Below are 16,814 nucleotides of genomic sequence, written 5' to 3' on the forward strand. Positions count from 1 at the left end.
TTATAATTATACTATTAATAAAGAAAGTAAAGAAGTAGGAGAAGGATTACCGTTATTACGTCGGGTTATCTTATACCGTCTTCGAATTTACTATCGTAATACGTTACCTACGCGTAAAGCTACTTCTTTAGCGCTTAAACTATATACCCGAGGTTACGCGGTAGTAAAATATAATCGATAATAGATAACATTTAGTCGCGGAACCGGTTAAAGCGTTTTAAGCGTAGGATAAGATCGGAAATCCTATGTAAAATTAACGGTAGAATATAAACTATTAATAAAAAATATTAACCTAAGTAGGACGGCGTATATTTTCGCGGTAAGAGAGATAATTTTTTATAGATATAACGTAATTTCGTAGATTAATAAATTACTCGATGGCTTAAATTCGTTCGTATATACGACATTCTTTAACTTAAAGCGACTTTATCTTAATTAAACTAAAGATAGATTATAAGGATAAATTATAAGATACGGAAAAGAGTAAAAATTATATAAATAGGAGTAGAAACATATAAATAAACGCGTTAGTAAATATACGTAAGGATCTTAAGAGGTAATAAGGATATGCTAAATAAGAAAAACTCTATTTATCCCGCCGTTTTTATTAGGTATACGTATTTTTAGGGACCCATAGCGCGTTTTTTAGCTAGTAAAAATAGAGTTTCCCCTAAATGATACCCCTTTATAGGGGTATTTATAGGGGTATTTAACTCCGTAATTAATCAATATAACAGGGGGTTATGCGTATTATAACTATCCTCCGGATAGGATTACCTTTAGTATTACCGTGCCGGCACTGGATCGATACTGTGACGCATAGCCTACTAATCAACTACCTCCTTTCCATGTGCACTCGAACATAGTGGCCTTGCCTCCATTCGGATTAATCCCGCGATTCTCTCTCGATACGAAAAACATCAGTGCGAGCCTCCCAGCACGAGTATCCCAGCACAACTCATAAATCCAACAACCAAGCATCGTCAAGGAAGATAAGCCGGTCAAGGTTCCCCGTTTGTTTCAGGGGACGATACGAGAAGTCTTGCTATTCTTCGCGCCGGCCTTGCGAGGATGGACAAGAAGAAAATTGTCTACCAACTAGACACCCCTTATTCGGTGGTACAATGGTATAGACGCCTCCCCCACAGCCTGGCTTAGTAGAAGGGACAACGATACTAATCGATAGGTGATAGGCCCCACGTGGCGCTCGAACATCAAGAGACAATTTTAGAGCTTCTATGCGCGTGCGTCGCCACAGGGAATGGGTTCCCAACACGTGAACCCTTCTAGACCCGTCCAACGGCAGCTTCCACGTAGCTCACCATACTAACGGCTCGGGCTAGTCTCCTTACACCTCTCGGCGAGTATCGCGCAGAGCACACCCAGCCATCGAAGGGCAGACGCGATAGAAAGCGGAAACGCCGCGCTCCATCCTCTCGTCCCCAGGATCTGCCTCCTCCTCCCATACCGGAGATCAAGTCCTATATAGATGTCGGCCTGTCAGCCGTCACGCGCTCTTTACAGGAGAGCGCCTCGAGGGGACCGGATGTGGAGTTAAGCCCGCCGCCCGAACCTCGGGACCAAGGCCCAGCTAGCCGCCCTTATTCGGCCATCTTCGTGGCCCGGTCAGGACAACCGACCGTGCTGAACGGTCATCTCCCTCAGATGGTCGCCGCCGCCTGCGAGGCGCAGCAGGGGCAAGCGCCCATCCGGCTCGTCGGCCTGTCGAAGGCGTGTGGGGATCGGCTGTCCGAGTCCCTGGGTGTGCCTCGCGTTTCCTGCATCGGCCTGCGCGAGGAGGCGCCCAAGTCGAAGGCGCTGGTCGAGTTTACGAGAAGGCATGTCCCTGTCGTCGAGGCACAGTGGCTAGAGGAGGCGAGGCAAGGCGAGCACAAGGGAACGAATATCAACGCGGTGGAGACATGCATAGGTCGTAAGAAGCAACCAAACCGGGGGCCGCCCAAGTCATAATGCAGAATAACAGGGCCCACCGAAGCTGATCGAGGCTTTGGATTCTCTCTCCCTCGAAGGTGGTTGCTCGTCAGCGCCCCGCCCAGGGTTTCGGTGCTGGGAAGGAAGAAGCATAAGGGTTGATTTGTAGCATGCTACAGAGAGTCTTGTCAGGTCTAGCTAGATCTATGTAGCCTTAGCGGAGAGGGCTGATAGAAATCCCCGTGGTGGGCAATCTTGCCGACAACTTTGTTTGCGTGCGGGTGATTGCCTACCCCTGGGCTCTATTTTTCTTTGCCTTTCCCTTTTAGAGAAGCAGAGAAACATCTCATGTTCGCCTTTGTCTCCTTGTAGCACTCTATGGATATAACTGTTCCTACACAAGCTGCTAGTTACACGATAGGGTTAGGAAAGAGAGAGAGTTGTTACGTGGTAATTTAATCACACATATAGAAGGAAACCATTCTGCCTCTCAGCCGTAATGCTATACTCTGTTCGAAGTATCTCAGCTAACCCCGTCGCCTCCAGATCTAGTCGGTTGCCTGGTGAATGAGGAGGCCGGGGGAAACTGCTCCCCTTGGCGATATACAAGGAAGGAACAACGTTTTCAGTACTGTGGGAAGTTGCTCAGGTGATGTGCAGTTTCCAGATATGTAATCCAGGCGCCTGGCTATAAAATCCCACCAATTCTCCTGAGGACTTAACGTATTGTCCTCCAGTTTTCTCCTCCCCATCGACGTCGGACAGCTCTCTCAACCATCTGTCCAGCCGGTATTCTTCTCTCTCCAGTTCCTGCCATCGAAGACGCCCACCCGTTTATCTCATCTATCTGTCTCCGACCCTCCAGTGGTCAGGTATAGAGAACGTGGGTTGGCATAAGCGTTTGGTTTCTCCCCTGTCGCCTTTCTAACTGTCAAACAGGGTGTGTCTAGCCTGTTATCAAGCCGGGCAATTCGCCTTAACCCCTGAAGGCGGTGCCGTGCTAGGCGTAATAAGCAAAAAGCTAGACGATAGCAGTTTTCATATTGTCTACTCAGGTTGATCTCGAGGAAGAGGCAGACAAGCGCAGTTCCAGCAAGGGAGGCCGCCAAACCCGGGTTGATGATTTGAAGAGCTACATACCGTTGTGTGGTTTACGTTTTCGCTGAACCCCTAAGATCGAAGGGATTCCTTTCCCCTTTAGTTGACCTCACCAACACATAAACCACATCACAGAAATGTTTGGGCAAGGAAATCTGGAGGATGCGAAGCAGTTGCGGGCCACCTTCTCCCGAACCAGACCGGGAAAAGGCAGCCAGGGGCACAGTAGGGGTGTTGGTGGAAATACTGGATTAGGAAGCAGTACCCAGAGCCATTCTAACCCCAATCAGCCATCGCAACCTCGACAGAACATAGTACAGAGACACCTACAAAGACCATCCCAACCCCCAATTAGCCAACTATCAAAGGAACCCGGAGCGCCTTGTACCACCCGAGAGGGCCAACCTACCATACCCACCCTAAACCAACACCCCCCTTCTACACATCCTAGGAACACACGGTCATCTGGCCCAGCCCAGGAAGGCGTTCGAGAGGCAGTAAAGGACCCGTCTAGAGACCCTAAGGGCAAAAATGGTACTGGAAATTCAGTTTCAACCAGCCATGCTACGCCAGCACCCTCGCCTTCGGAGATGCCACAACGACAGCAGGCGGCATCACGGCCGGTCAGTGCTGATCTCCTCGGTCTTGAGTTTCTCTCGCTAGAGAATCACCTCGTGGCCCCTGAGCCTAAGATCTCACAACGGGGCCAAGTTTCACTCCTCGATTCTGATAACGATAATGGAAGCATCAATGTACCCGTACTAGAAGTTGCGAACCTGGAAAACCCTCAACAGGTCGAACAAGCCAAGGCCCCCGAAGCCGAGGTCTCCCAGATGGGTTCCGAGAAGACCGCCCCCAGCCGGAGGTCCTGTGGCACAGTCAAGTTCCCTGGCCTCAGCGCCTCGAGATGGAACACTAACGACCCTGAACCTAATGTTTATTCCGCACCAGCCGGGGGAGGACAAGGACTAGGCCTCAGTGGCGGTTCCAATCGTAGTCGTGGACATTTCGCAGGCGATATCGTGACAAGCGGTACCTCAAGCGGACCAGGTCTGTCCAGCTCCCGATGGGCATCTTAGACATTACATATTCAGGCCATAATAACGCAACAGGCGTCAATGTCAATGTTGGCATTGTTGGGCCCTCTCTGCTCCTCCTGTGACACCTCGGGAGCAGAGAAGCTGGGCGAACTCCTGAGAACATGGGAAACGTGATCGTTACTTGACTAAAGCTATGAGTTACCTATGTGTCCGGCCAACGCAAGTATTCCCTCCCTGCTTCCTCTTCAATACGGTGCGCCGGTCTATGGATCTGCGCTTGAGAGTTCCCCTATTAACCCTGGGGCGTCTAGGGAGCATCGCCCCTAGATCGATGTCTTGCATTTTCTCCCGTCGTACCTGCTGTCGTGGCTTGTCTTGTTTCATCAGCATGCCACGGTATCCAAGGATTACCGGTCAATCTGACTGCCTTAACAATATGGGTACGTAGTCCCCGTCCCTACGTTGATTGCTCCTTTCCTTTTCTCTTTCCATTTCTTCTTCAAAAAAGTGACGACGACCTGTTCCGCAGGTGTCAGTCCTGTTCCCTAGCTGATTTCTGCGTGCGACTACATGGTGATAGTCTAATACCCTGAACAGACCTCGAAACCGGCATATGCACAAGGGTCTCACCTCGACACTCGGTGTCGCCAACTCGGCCCTTGCCATCTCTCTCGCCTTGCTCACTTTCCTCACCGCTACCCTGTGCGACAGAGATCTGTGGAAATAACCCATCTCGGGGAGAGGGGTGACACGGTCCTAGAATACCCTTCTTTTCTGCACTTCGCTTCTTCTCACCTGCCACCAGGTTCCATGCCGTGGTTTTTCTGCTATACGCAGTTGTACTGGAGGATAGGGTAGCGAACCCGGGAACGACGACGGCTTATGCATGCGCTGTCTCGGGAACGTAGGTAGACAGAAGATGGTATGGAAAATGCGATCAAGGTTGTAGATATTGCCAAGTGCGGTAGTAGGGGTTGATGCTTGTGCCCTACGAGATGATTTGCTATATTTTGGTTGTCGCTATTGTGGGTATCCATCTATCTACGTATATGCATAAGCCAGACACGTAATAGATAAGCCATTCATACAATTCCCTCCTCCCCCTTTTCTCTCCAGAGCGCATCTTCCTCCCTCGTCTCCCACCGTCGTGACTTGTAAGCCTCTCACCTCTCGGACACGATCCCCTCGATGATCCGCAGCCCCTCGCGGACGTGGGGGCAGTAGTGGCGACGGAGGATCTCGCCCTCCCACACGGTGGCGGCGAAGGGATTGCTGCCCTCGACGGTGGCGCTGCGGGGGTTGTAGGTGCCGTCGCCGCGGCGCTCGTCCGTGTTCCACAGGGCGGCGAGGGTGCCGCCGGTGCGGCGATGGGCGGCGCCGGACGAGGAGAAGGAGGAGTGGGCGTTGGCGACGTCGGCGACGAGCCCGAGGACCGCCCGCGCCGACTTCTCGGGCAGCTGGAGCGACGCCGTGGCGAGCTGCTTCGCGAACGCGGCGAGCCGCGACGGCGGCACCGACCGCGCGTTCCACCGCGGCAGCAGCACCGCCGTCAGGCTGCGGATCAGCAGCACTGTCGTCGTCTGCAGGTTGACGACGCGGTCCCTGCTGCTCGCCGACGGGCGCGAGTCCGGGTCCGGCAGGCGCAGCGACCGCGCGCCGAGCTCGAGGTCCGGGTTCAGGCAGAGCGGGAGCAGCGCCTGGTACAGGTGCGTCGTGAAGAAGGAAAGGTCGAGGTGCAGGTCCGCGCGCGCGTTATGCGCGTCCTGGCCCTCGAGCAGGGCGAAGGCGGTTGTGGTACAGAGGAGAGCCTCGCGGGTGGGGTTGCGGCCGGTGCCGTCGTCATCGTCGCCGTCTTCCTCCTCTTCCTCACCCCGGTCTTCTTTCTGAACCTCGTCTCCGTTCTCGTCGTCCTCCTCAAGCGCGTTTTCGCTGTGCCGGATGAGGTCCTTGAGCGCCTCGAGAAGGTCGCCGAAGAAGTCCTGGTTGATGAGGTGCGCGTACTTGGCCAGGCCCTCGAGGACGACGCCCATGAGGTGCGGCACGCGCTGTTTCAGGATGCGGAAGTACGTCGCGAAGACGAGCTTTAGGGTCTCGCCCTCCATCCTCTCCCGCTCCTCGTGGCTGACGAGCGCATCTGCCTGCTCCATGTCCTTCTGCAACGCCTTCTGCTCTTTGATGTGCTTGCGCTCTCGTTTCGTCCGGAACACCTTCTTAAACTTGGGTTTCTTGGTCTTGGGACCGTCCGTAGAGCGGTCCACGGCGTCCGTGGACGCTTTCCCCGAGAACTCGGAGAGGATACGGAGATGTAGGAAGAGCGAGAGGACGCTTTCATCGACCTGGTACTCCCTGACCTTCATCATCTTAGAGAGGAGCGAGACGACTTCCATAGAAGGCCTTCCTTCCTCATCCTCCTTGAAGAGTGTTTCGATGGCCCTAAGACATTTACTAAAGTCGTCGTCGACATGTCTCCTGCCAAAGAAAGCTAGCTTTCCGACGAGGATTTTGATAAGCTCGCCTCGGAAGTTGAAATGCGGCACGGCCGTCAGTAGTGTACAAGCACAGGTTATGGCGAGACTCGCGATGTCGTCTCCACCCGCCCGATAACGTCCCGCCTTCGCGTACTTGGCGAGGTCGTTTATGTAGGCCTGGTAGCCCGAAACTAGAGCCTGTTCGAATGTCCGCAGCGTCTTCACATCTTTGGATAATTTCTCCCCCGGTGGAGCCTCCGAAGCAGGTCGTATCCTGTAGCCCGGTATAACATCCTTATATACGGCTAGTTGGGTAGCCAGTGTGAGTTTCCGAATAGCAGGAATCTTGGACTGGCCAATCCTGGATAGAGCTTTGAATGCGCCGGCGTTCTCCTCGGGGTTTTCGTTGAGCAGAAGAGCTATCTTCGCCAGCTCCTCCTTCGCTTCGAGTATCTGTTGACGCTCGGGTATCTTAGGCTTTTCCTCAGCTTGCCTTCTCCTCTTTCCTTCCTCGTCGTCGTCGTTAGACCCATTCTCCGCACCTTCGAGCCAGTCATCGTCGCTCTCAACGGATTTCAGATCGTCCACAGGTGCGGAAACATGCTGTATGCGCCCGTCCGGAAGTTTGAGCGGGAGGCGGTTGTTCTCCTTCTCCTTCTTCTTGGACTTGCGCGCCCTCGCCTCATAGTTTTGTTCCAGGTTCCAGCTGGCTGCATTCGTCAGAAATGCCTTTTGGATTTTCGCGTTGGATTTTTTGTGACGCGGGCCCTCGTCTTCGTCCGACTGGGGTGGGGTCAGCCTCCTCTTTTTCGAAGGTCGTGAAGCCATTATCACGATCTTATATGGTATGGGGGGATGGCAATGGAGTCGTTATCGTCAAGACCGATCCGGGACAGGTTGAGCTCTCGTAAATTTCAAGAAACCATGGAGACACTTATCTTATCAGACCCATTTGTATGCGATTAGCCAATCGGAATATGTATCCAGCGGGTAAAACTGTACCTAGGTACCCAGTACTTTTCTCACCGCCAAAATTTACCACCGGCAGAATTTTCTCGATCTTGTCGCGAAGCGCAAAAAAAAAGGCCCCTCCATCTCTACTACTGCTACATAACTGCAGGTACAACTGTTCTCTGAACAAGTCAATCTCGAGAAATCTACGTCCTCGGAAGGCGACAACGACGGAGGCGAAAGCCACAGACACCACCAGCGATGCGGCCCCTAACGGAGCAGGAGACGAAGGTCCTCTTTGAGAAGTTGGCAAACTACACGGGCAGCTCCCTCAAGAACTTGATCGCCCCCCTCGACGACTCGCCCGACGCAGACCGATACGTCTTCCGCCTCAACCGAGACAGGGTATACTATGTGTTGCTCTCCGTCGCGAACCTAGCCACGTCGGTAGCGCGGGATAACCTCGCCTCTCTGGGCATCTGCCTCGGTATGCTCCCCGTCTGCTCTTCGGCGCAGGTCGAAGGAGGACCCCAATAGCCGAGAGGGAGGGACAGACTGGGCCTAACCATTCTCTACAACAGGCAAGTTCACCAAGTCGGGCAAGTTCCGGCTGCATATCACGGCGCTGCCCATCCTGGCGGAGCACGCGCGGTACAAGCTGTGGATCAAGCCGAACGGCGAGATGCCGTTCCTGTACGGCGGCCACGTTGTCAAGGCCCACGTCGGACGCTGGTCCGATGACTGCCCCGCCCACCAAGGCGTCGTCGTCTACAGCATGACCGACGCCCCCCTAGGCTTCGGCGTCACCGCCCGCTCCACCGCCGAGGCCCGCCGCCTCGACCCAACCGCCGTCGTCTGCTTCCGCCAGGCTGACTGCGGCGAGTATCTCCGCGATGAGGATACCTTGTTCGCCGGTTAGACCTCGATCAAGACTGAGAGGAGGAGAGGGGAGGATAATAGAGGAAGCAGGGGAGTGAGGGGGGGGTCCAATCGCCGATAATTCTTCCCTTCTAATGTTTGATACGTATCTAAGTGCAGAGTACGGTGCCCCCGGTTGCGGGTGTATGAAAAAAAGGAAAGGTGTAGCGGGAATGACGGACAAAACACGGCCTTTGAACCTGAAAACAGGGAAAGGCGAGGAGTTTTGGAATCGGCTCGAGTCTATATGCATTTTGGGAGGCGTTTGGTGTGATCTATAAATGGATATTTTATCTACACAACATGAAGTCTTTTCTCCTACGAGACGGCGCACTCTCCCGCCAATTACGGAATCTCTTACCCCTTTTGAAAGTCAGGGGCCATCAAACTTATTTTCCCTTCACTTATACCGAAATCCCGTAACCGTGTGTTCTCAGCCCCGTTCGTCTTTTCTCAAAGCCGTGTTAGCTTCGTGGTCTAGTTCTCATCGCTCATCTGCTGAATGGCCGGCGGCCCCTCGGTCCTCATCTGCTGTACCGTGCACAGGTGTGACAGGCCGGCTTTCTCTACGCAGTAAGCTAATATTCTCGCGGTCGGCCACGTATTCGCTATCGGCGTAGCCTAGGAGCGATCCGATCTGGGTGCTCCGGTGCCCCTTGATCCGAATGATCTCGGGTGCTGAATAGTTGACCAACGCGCGCCCCACCTCGACCGGCGTACCGCCCCAGACCTTTCCGTCCGGGCCAGGCTCCGATAGCCTCTCGACGACAACGAGGCGCACGGCTTCTTGCTGGGCGAAGTTCCCCTCCACGTCGAGCACACCGACTGGAAGGAGTCCGGCCTTGTCCGAGAGCGCGTGGTGGGCGCCGACGTCGATGTAAATCGTACCGTGAGGTGCGAGACCGTGAAGGATCCAGAAGTACCGATCTCGGATGGGTTGCGGGAGCGGAAGGAATCGGGTATGCAGCGGCGGCTTCTCCAGTGCATCGAGGGCTAGCGACGCCGTCGATCGCGATAGCGGATCCTCCACCTCGTCTCCCGTCACAGGGGTGTGTTGTAACGAGCCATACAACTTGAGAGCTTGAAGGTACCGGACAATTTTGATGATGTTACCGGGCGACGAGGACCGGGTGATGATAGTGGTGACACCTGCTGACGTTGCCAGCCGAGCAGCGACAATCTTAGTGCTCATGCCACCAGTCCCCAGAGCCGACCCGGCGCTAGACACTAAATCCAGGTTAGTTCTACGGTTTACCAGGTTTCCTGCTGGTTAGACTACTCACCATCTGCGCGGATCGTGCTAATATCCTCGACTTCTTCGATGGGTTGAGCGTCGGGATTCGTTCGCGGGTTCTTGTCGTACAAGCAGTCCACGTCTGTCATGAGAAACAGGAAGTTGGCGTGCACCATGGCTGCAGTGATGGCCGAAAGCGTGTCATTGTCGCCAAACTTGATCTCGGCAACAGCCAGGGTGTCGTTCTCATTCACAATAGGTATGACACCCATCTCCAGGAGCTCCATGATGGTGTTTTGGGCGTTTAGGTATCTCGTCCGCTGCGGTAAGTTAGCTATTAGCAGAAGCATCTCGGGGCCCTAAACTGGAAATCCTCTCGACTCACATCCGCGATATCAGTTCTCGTCAGAAGAATTTGTGAGATAGGCTGGCGGAGATGTCCAAAGAGGCTATCCCAAAGACTCATCAAGCGGCACTGGCCGATTGCCGCCAGAGCTTGCAGCTTAGACAAGTGCTTGGGTCTCTTCTCGACATCCATACGCCTCAGGCCGACGCCAATGGCGCCGGACGACACAATAATGACCTTGTGTCCATCCTTGCGCAGCTTGACGGCCGTCTCGACGATCAGCGACAAGATTGACAAGAGTGGCTCATGGGTTTTCTCATCGACTATGGAACTGGTTCCTGTGCACGTTAGCTTGGCTCTGATAGCCCACGCATACAAATAGTTGCAGGTAGGAAAGACTGGGGGGTGATTCGGTGCCCGACATACCTAACTTAATGACGACAACGAGAGGCTTGGGGCTCTTCATGTCTGCGATGGCGCCGACGACATCAGTAACACGACCTACAGGAACGCAAAGGAAGCAGCCCCTTTTCAACCAGTGGAATTGTCACGTACAGGGCGTCGCACGCCCCGAATCTGTCATGGCGTGGTTTACACACAGGGCGTGCCCATCGCTCCAGGGATGGTTGCGGGTGTCCGTATTGCTGAGTCCCCTGACTGAACAAGGAAGGGATTGCTAAGAAATGAAACCCTCTCATTGGCTATCGGCCGAGTTCGGAACCTGATCTGTAGCGTAGCGTGGGATATCGGCATACAGGGGTGCCGCCGAGTACATTAGGCCAGTTTATTCTCTTAAAGAACATGCATTAATCAGGTATCTTATGTAAGTTATCTCCGAGATACGTTCACCGCCTTGGACCGACCAAGCCGTAAGCGTCTTCCGCTCTACAACGGCCCGCCCGCGGTGACAAGAAAAGACCAATTCTTACCAGGGGGATTGACAAGACCCGGCAGACCGTCCGAGTGGATATGCTTCCTTGCAACGCCTGACACGGGCTACTAACACATCCAACTACAATATTTCGAAAGCGGATGCGCACGTGGATCTTCGTTATACCTATCTAAGAGTCTCCCCCTCAGCTGGGCCACCCTCGTCCACGCCCGACTCGAAAGCGGCAGCTCCCCGGTACTAGATAGCCAGCGCCACACCCTCGTTCAGGTCGCTCAGCTCCGCCCGTCATGTCGTCGCAATCCGAGACGCCTGCGAGCCCGCCGCCCGCCCCCTCGTCCTCTTCCTCGCCGTCCCCGTCCGCGCCGGGGTCTTCCCCCGGCCCGTCCTTCCCGCAGATCGTCAAGAACGACCCGGCGCGGACCGGCTTCGACCCGAAGACGTCGTGGTGGATCAACTACTTCAAGATCCTGACGGGCAACATGACGACCGAGGGCGCGTTCCACTTCCGGGAAGAGCACTACCGCGCGCGCGAGGCGGAAGACTGCCAGCGGTGCGAGCAGTACCGCGACTGGACGTTCGCGCACTCGCCGATCGTGCGGTTCATGCGCGAGAAGGTGGCCGAGCTCGACGGCGAGCTCAACGCCCGCAACGTCGTCTGCCGCCGCTGCCCCGCCCGCCTCACCGAAGACGGCCAGGTGCACCGCGCCGGCGGCGGCTTTAGCCCCGACCACGGCATCCTCATCTGCGCCAACGAGATGCGCAACCGCAACCACTTCGAGGACACCGTCGCCCACGAGATGGTCCACGCCTGGGACCACCTCCGCTGGAAGGTCGACTGGGCCGGCGACAAGGACCTCAAGCACGCTGCTTGCACCGAGGTACGTCATTGCACCCCAACTCGCTGACCGTATGCATGTACGGAGGGATGTTGCTAACACGAGGACATGACAGATCCGCGCTTCCATGCTCAGCGGCGAGTGCAGGTGGACGAGGGAGACCTTCACGAGGGGCAACTGGACACTTACGGAGCAGTTCCAGCGCTGCGTACGCCGGCGCGCGGTGCAGTCCGTACTAGCGCGGCCGCGATGCAAGGACGAAGCCCAGGCGCTCAAGGTCGTCAACCAGGTCTGGGATTCGTGCTTCTCCGACACGCGGCCGTTCGATGAGGTCTACCGATGAGGAGAGAATATTTGAAAAAGATGTACAGAAAAACGCGGAAATAAGAGACAATCCAGGAAAATAGACGCTTACGGGGCGGTTCGCTCGAATGAGCTCTGTATTTTTAGCTGTAGCCCTGCATCGCCACAAGCATTGTCCTGATCACATCCTACCATACACCCTTTCAGGTGTAGATAGGGGTCGCTGTACCCATACCCAAGCGAATTGGCAATTGACACCAGGTTCAACCTAGGCAGAGCGAGGCGAGGCGAGAAGGTCATGTGTGAATGCATATATTCTGCTGTCATAGGACCTAGAAACGGCAAGAAACGCAACGGCAACGATAAAAAGAGCCCGACCCCCTTTGCTCCGATGATGCATAACCCCCCCTTACGAAACCAGATGTGCCAAAAGTCCGTACGCTTGCTCTCCTGCCTTCTCTGTCTGCGCATCTGTGTCTGTCCGATCTGTCTCCTGCTCTCCCTTCCTCGCTCCTTCACCCACTGCCGCTCTCTATGCAAGTTATTTTGAAGTGTAATATGCGGCGCCGCGTCACCGGCCTCGTATCGCGTCTCCCGATTAGTGGTAGCATCCCTCATCGGCTCATCAATGCGATCTCTCGCGGTTGGCCGCCCGCTCCCCCTTGACACAGTGCTTGATGATCCAGGGGTGCGTCTGCACCTGATCCAGCGGGATCCTCTTCTCGGGATCGAGAACCAATAGCTGAGCCGCACGTCAGCGAGGCGTTCTAGGTACGAAAACAAAAGAGAGAGCCTTCCTAGGCTACATAGATATAGACGCAGGTATGCGTGTTTTGCAAACTCACCTTCTTGATAAGGTCCCGCGCCTCGGGGCTGACGAACGAGGGGATGGTCATGTCGGCCTTCGTGATCCGCCTCTGGGTCATGACGGGCGTGTCCTCGAAGGGGGCCTCGCCGACGAGGAACTCGTACGCGAGGACGCCGAGGCTCCAGAGGTCGACCTTCTCATTGTACCAGTTGTCGGAACCGCCAGAACGCAACATCTCCGGCGGAAGGTAGTCGAGGGTGCCGCACATGGTCTGGCGGCGGCTGTTGGGCGCGTGGACGCTCCAGCCGAAGTCAGAGATCTTGAGCTCGCCGTGAATGCCCATGAGTATGTTCTCGGGCTTAATGTCACGGTGGATGACGTGTTTACGGTGCAGATACCGCAGGGCGCTCGCCATTTGCGCGATATACTGCGAGGCCTTCCACTCGGGGAACCGGCTCTCCTTGCGCAAGTGCTTGTATAGCTCGCCCTTGCAAGCGAACTCGAGGATTAAGAAGACTCGCTTGCTGTCGTGGAAGTGTCCGAATAGCTGCAGGATATTGGGGTGCCGCAGGTTGCTCTGGATCTCGATCTCGCGCCGCACTTGCTTCTCGACCCGCCCCTGTTGCAGCTCGCTCTTATGCAGCACCTTGAGTGCGCAGATGAATCCGCTCGTCCGCTCCCGCGCTAGGTAGACTCTCCCAAACTTTCCTTTGCCCAGCGGCCGTCCAATCTCGAACATGCCGAGGTGGAATTGCTTAGGCTGGTATACGAACTGCTCGACGGCAGCCTGCGTCTGTTCCTCAGACGTCCATGACGACGACGACGACGAGCTGGCCCCTGGGAGGGGTTTTCTGGCAGGAGAACCCGGCTGGGCAGCAGCCGTAGCAGAAGCAGCGCCCTTACGTTGTGCAGCCTGTGACGGGAGAGTGACAGCGGTGACGGTGTTGCTGCTCTGTGTTTGCAAGGCGACCTTGAACAGATTCGGCCGACTTGCGCTCTGCGAGAGCTGGGTTGTTGCCTGTGTACACACACGAAAATGAGCTCACCCCTCTAGTAGAAACCTCGGCTGGCAATACTCAATGCTCTACCGACTCGACGCACTTTTGATTTCTGAGATGGGTATTCATTCTCATCGTTAACAGACATACGCTCGAGACGAGCCTCGAGAGTTCGGGTTGCCATGGCCTTTCTGTATCGTGCCTATTCGATGATTGGATTGGATAGGTCTAGTAGTGATCTGGTCTCGATGTGATCGGTGGGGGGTATATACCACGTAGACCGTTGTTGCGGTGTGGTATTTTTTGGGGGAGAAGAATGAGTTAAGGTACCTACATGGAGGAGAGAGGATTTGTGTTGTGTTTAGGTGTCCCCGGCCTGTTGCACGGCAACCACTGAGCTCCAGATCTTGGGCTTGGCATACTAAGTAGCTGGTACGCATAGGGCTTAGCTTCAATTGGAGAGGCTGGGCCATTTTGCGGGGCGCTGAGCATGTAGTAGGTACCTCCCCCTTAGATGGACATTTTTCATATGCGGTCTCTAGCCCGGGTGCGTTCCTAGACCTACCTAGGGTCTTGAGATCAATATTACCACCAGCAGGAGAAGGGTAGGAATGCTCAAAATGTCAGCGCGCATGGCGTATGCAGGCACCAGTATTACTAAGAAGCCTACCTCGTGCTCCGGTTCCTCGACGCTAGGGCGGGCGTGGTCCAAGGAGCGCGGCTGTGCAGCATGGGCGGACCGGTTCGCTCGTCGCAAAGCCTGTTCTCATCTCACGGCAACCGAGGAAGTCTCTGAAGGCATGGGAGATCTAGGTCTACCTTATCTCTTCAGATTTGTCCTCTCCCCGCCCGCCCTTCCTCCTACCCTGCCTGCCATATGCTCGCTGCGCAAGGTACAGGTACGGTAGGCAAGCCGGTAAACGCGAGCGGTTGAACAGTGTCCAGAGAAGGTTCGCCGTCGTGCTCTCTACCCTCGTACTCATATGTCCCCGGGGTACGGTTACCGGCAAGGCCGGCTCGCCGTTGGGACGCGGTGCAGGAGAGGGAAGTCAAGCTAGGTAGTTTGAAACCGCAGGACGTTTATGTGAAATTGGAGTGGCCTTAGGTACCTCTCTTAACTCACGGATTCCTGTGGCGGTTTTGCACCTTGATGAGGACTACCTAGGTACCTGCGTCACCTACCAACCTGGGAAGACAGGACGTGGTACCCACGTGCTAGACGATGTACCTGCGTGGCCAGAGCAGAGTGCCAACTTCACTTACTACGCAGGTTCGAAGACGACGGTTGAGGCTCCGCAGGATACAGTAGGAACAGAGCCCCCAGTTTCAACCCAAAATAACAATGCATGGCAACGCTGCACCCTCGCCTGCCACCTGAGAAGCTCAAAGCCGCATCCTCAGATGATCAGCTTCCTCCTACATCTCGCCGTCGTCGTTGCCGCTGCCTCCAACCTACCGTACCTGAACCGGGTCCGCGCGCATAGGAACCTTCTGCCTCTGTTCGTCCTTGTTCCTGTATGATCAATTCGCGCTGCTTCGTCCTCGCAACGGCTCGGGTTTGCGTTTATAGCTTGGACCGAGTCGAGGTTATCAGCTCGTTGCGCGTCGTCGTCGGCATGGCCGCAGATTCGACCGCCAGGTTAAGAATTGCCGGTACCAACAGCTGTGACGAGCGGCAGATAGATAGTCGTGATGTCAGAGACGTCCAAACCTAGCCGTTGCCGTGTTTGAAACAACCCGAGCAGGAGGCCCTTGCTGGGCCGAGCCAAACCTGCGATTGGCGCCGAATCCATCGCCATCCTTCAGCGACAAGCAACGCACGAGGCTATCCCGCACTGCAGCAGAGAGCGATGGCTCCGCCACGTCCGTAGTCTCCTCGACGATGCTCTGTCTACGTTTTATATATATGTGCGTGCGCGGACGTTAGAGATAGCTTTAATGATCCTGCAAGCAATCAACTGTCTGGATTTGCACGTCGTTCACCTGATCTCAACAGCCGTCGATCCAAGTGTAGACTTTTCCACCCCAATCTTAAGATGCGAGCCTCGAGCAGCAACCCGATGAACTGGTGGGCGATAGTCCACCTCCTGAACATAGTCGCCCAGATCGGCGTATGTACCACCGGGACGGCAACCTACATCTTGAGTCCACCGAGTAGAGTTGACGACTCTATGCCTTCCTTTGCTGAATTCTGGAGCGATTCGGAGACCAACAGAAGTTTCCCCTGGATCTCCGGAGCGGTGGTGAGCGGCGACTGCCTCCCCTTCAGGGCTGTGAGATCAGATCTAAACCATCTCTTAGGGTGCCTTCGCCACATTTCTCAACATTATTTTGCTCGTCCTGCTATGGAAAACCTACACCATGAACCCACCGCATCTGCCTGTCCAGAACAATTCGTTCAGGAATCTGGTCCTGGTCGGTTCCGTCCTCATTGCGTTAATCGCCGGCGTCGATATCACTCTCGCGGTCAAGGCCTTTCTAACCGGTCGATTCGTCATCGGCGCCGCTGCCGGCATTGCCGGGTCCGTATTTCCCCTACATTACCTTTCTACCCCCTCCACCTCGGACTTGTGTGGAGGTGATGCAACTGTCCTGAACCTAGAACTGACTTGACGAGCCTACAGTATTCTCTCTCTTCTGACAATATTCATCTATCAAATCAAGCTGCAGAACATACGCCGACAACGAAAGGAAAACTACGTTCTGGAACTTGCCGGGGAGGGGACATCGGTGCACGCCATCGCGCCTCCTTCGTATACGTCGGTAGTCGGAATTGCTAAATGAACAAAAGGGAGCGGAGTTTGGGAAAGGATACGGTACAGCCCCGGGTACGGGCATGGTTATGGGCAAGGGCAAGGTCAGGCGTATGTATAGTATAATTCGTGGGATATACACAGCCATTGCTGTGTTGATGAGAGACTTGGACGAGTCTTACATCGACCAAGGGGGCTTGTGATAGACGGTGGTACCTAGGACAGGACCTTCGATTC

At 55.0% G+C, this 16,814-nt stretch overlaps 7 protein-coding genes across 7 annotated transcripts; 4 read left to right on the plus strand and 3 right to left on the minus strand.

The window, feature by feature from the left end:
* The first annotated feature begins 852 nt into the window (after positions 1–852).
* GGS23DRAFT_568457 (uncharacterized protein) lies at positions 853–2,420 on the plus strand. The gene is made up of 3 exons (XM_051516396.1): positions 853–1,127; positions 1,194–1,244; positions 1,344–2,420. The coding sequence occupies exons 1-3, from the start codon at positions 1,072–1,074 to the stop codon at positions 1,969–1,971; spliced, it is 735 nt and encodes a 244-aa protein (XP_051371848.1). The 5' UTR covers positions 853–1,071; the 3' UTR covers positions 1,972–2,420.
* A 2,496-nt stretch (positions 2,421–4,916) lies between these two features.
* On the minus strand, positions 4,917–7,438 carry GGS23DRAFT_55269 (nucleolar complex-associated protein 3). The gene has a single exon (XM_051515419.1). It carries the CDS (start codon positions 7,364–7,366, stop codon positions 5,234–5,236), a length of 2,133 nt encoding a protein of 710 aa, XP_051371849.1. The 5' UTR covers positions 7,367–7,438; the 3' UTR covers positions 4,917–5,233.
* Positions 7,439–7,579: 141 nt separating this feature from the next.
* On the plus strand, positions 7,580–8,455 carry GGS23DRAFT_568462 (60S ribosome subunit biogenesis protein NIP7). The gene is made up of 2 exons (XM_051516397.1): positions 7,580–7,976; positions 8,071–8,455. Exons 1-2 carry the CDS (start codon positions 7,751–7,753, stop codon positions 8,406–8,408), a joined length of 564 nt encoding a protein of 187 aa, XP_051371850.1. The 5' UTR covers positions 7,580–7,750; the 3' UTR covers positions 8,409–8,455.
* Positions 8,456–8,658: 203 nt separating this feature from the next.
* GGS23DRAFT_568464 (glutamate 5-kinase) lies at positions 8,659–10,673 on the minus strand. The gene is made up of 5 exons (XM_051516398.1): positions 10,543–10,673; positions 10,414–10,455; positions 10,027–10,325; positions 9,691–9,961; positions 8,659–9,634 (listed from the first exon to the last, which is right to left on the minus strand). The coding sequence occupies exons 1-5, from the start codon at positions 10,568–10,570 to the stop codon at positions 8,892–8,894; spliced, it is 1,383 nt and encodes a 460-aa protein (XP_051371851.1). The 5' UTR covers positions 10,571–10,673; the 3' UTR covers positions 8,659–8,891.
* A 187-nt stretch (positions 10,674–10,860) lies between these two features.
* GGS23DRAFT_568466 (peptidase M76 family-domain-containing protein) lies at positions 10,861–12,309 on the plus strand. Its single transcript, XM_051516399.1, has 2 exons — positions 10,861–11,757; positions 11,831–12,309. Exons 1-2 carry the CDS (start codon positions 11,167–11,169, stop codon positions 12,056–12,058), a joined length of 819 nt encoding a protein of 272 aa, XP_051371852.1. The 5' UTR covers positions 10,861–11,166; the 3' UTR covers positions 12,059–12,309.
* Positions 12,299–14,227, minus strand: GGS23DRAFT_55357 (kinase-like protein). Its single transcript, XM_051515484.1, has 3 exons — positions 13,928–14,227; positions 12,864–13,844; positions 12,299–12,760 (listed from the first exon to the last, which is right to left on the minus strand). Exons 1-3 carry the CDS (start codon positions 14,006–14,008, stop codon positions 12,644–12,646), a joined length of 1,179 nt encoding a protein of 392 aa, XP_051371853.1. The 5' UTR covers positions 14,009–14,227; the 3' UTR covers positions 12,299–12,643.
* A 1,473-nt stretch (positions 14,228–15,700) lies between these two features.
* GGS23DRAFT_55350 (uncharacterized protein) lies at positions 15,701–16,719 on the plus strand. The gene is made up of 3 exons (XM_051515478.1): positions 15,701–16,067; positions 16,126–16,346; positions 16,449–16,719. The coding sequence occupies exons 1-3, from the start codon at positions 15,861–15,863 to the stop codon at positions 16,606–16,608; spliced, it is 588 nt and encodes a 195-aa protein (XP_051371854.1). The 5' UTR covers positions 15,701–15,860; the 3' UTR covers positions 16,609–16,719.
* The last annotated feature ends 95 nt before the right edge of the window (positions 16,720–16,814 follow it).

Source organism: Durotheca rogersii (genome assembly GCF_024521655.1).
Source record: "Durotheca rogersii strain YMJ 92031201 chromosome Unknown GGS23scaffold_10, whole genome shotgun sequence".
NCBI lineage: Eukaryota > Fungi > Ascomycota > Sordariomycetes > Xylariales > Xylariaceae > Durotheca > Durotheca rogersii.

Bases quoted from the DNA above. Each gene is read 5' to 3' on its own strand.
- GGS23DRAFT_568457 (XM_051516396.1), top strand. From the start codon at position 1,072: ATGGACAAGAAGAAAATTGTCTACCAACTAGACACCCCTTATTCGGTG. The intron at 1,128-1,193 runs GTATAGACGCCT...GATAGGTGATAG, and splicing joins CCTTATTCGGTGGTACAATG to GCCCCACGTGGCGCTCGAAC. The intron at 1,245-1,343 runs GTGCGTCGCCAC...GGCTCGGGCTAG, and splicing joins ATTTTAGAGCTTCTATGCGC to TCTCCTTACACCTCTCGGCG.
- GGS23DRAFT_55269 (XM_051515419.1), bottom strand. From the start codon at position 7,366: ATGGCTTCACGACCTTCGAAAAAGAGGAGGCTGACCCCACCCCAGTCG.
- GGS23DRAFT_568462 (XM_051516397.1), top strand. From the start codon at position 7,751: ATGCGGCCCCTAACGGAGCAGGAGACGAAGGTCCTCTTTGAGAAGTTG. The intron at 7,977-8,070 runs GTATGCTCCCCG...TCTCTACAACAG, and splicing joins CTCTCTGGGCATCTGCCTCG to GCAAGTTCACCAAGTCGGGC.
- GGS23DRAFT_568464 (XM_051516398.1), bottom strand. From the start codon at position 10,570: ATGACAGATTCGGGGCGTGCGACGCCCT. The intron at 9,962-10,026 runs GTGAGTCGAGAG...AACTTACCGCAG, and splicing joins CGAGAACTGATATCGCGGAT to CGGACGAGATACCTAAACGC. The intron at 9,635-9,690 runs GTGAGTAGTCTA...ACCTGGATTTAG, and splicing joins TAGCACGATCCGCGCAGATG to TGTCTAGCGCCGGGTCGGCT.
- GGS23DRAFT_568466 (XM_051516399.1), top strand. From the start codon at position 11,167: ATGTCGTCGCAATCCGAGACGCCTGCGAGCCCGCCGCCCGCCCCCTCG. The intron at 11,758-11,830 runs GTACGTCATTGC...AGGACATGACAG, and splicing joins AGCACGCTGCTTGCACCGAG to ATCCGCGCTTCCATGCTCAG.
- GGS23DRAFT_55357 (XM_051515484.1), bottom strand. From the start codon at position 14,008: ATGGCAACCCGAACTCTCGAGGCTCGTCTCGAGCGTATGTCTGTTAAC. The intron at 13,845-13,927 runs GTGCGTCGAGTC...GTGTGTACACAG, and splicing joins ACCCATCTCAGAAATCAAAA to GCAACAACCCAGCTCTCGCA. The intron at 12,761-12,863 runs GTGAGTTTGCAA...CGTGCGGCTCAG, and splicing joins CGCGGGACCTTATCAAGAAG to CTATTGGTTCTCGATCCCGA.
- GGS23DRAFT_55350 (XM_051515478.1), top strand. From the start codon at position 15,861: ATGCGAGCCTCGAGCAGCAACCCGATGAACTGGTGGGCGATAGTCCAC. The intron at 16,068-16,125 runs GTGAGCGGCGAC...ACCATCTCTTAG, and splicing joins CCTGGATCTCCGGAGCGGTG to GGTGCCTTCGCCACATTTCT. The intron at 16,347-16,448 runs GTCCGTATTTCC...ACGAGCCTACAG, and splicing joins GCCGCTGCCGGCATTGCCGG to TATTCTCTCTCTTCTGACAA.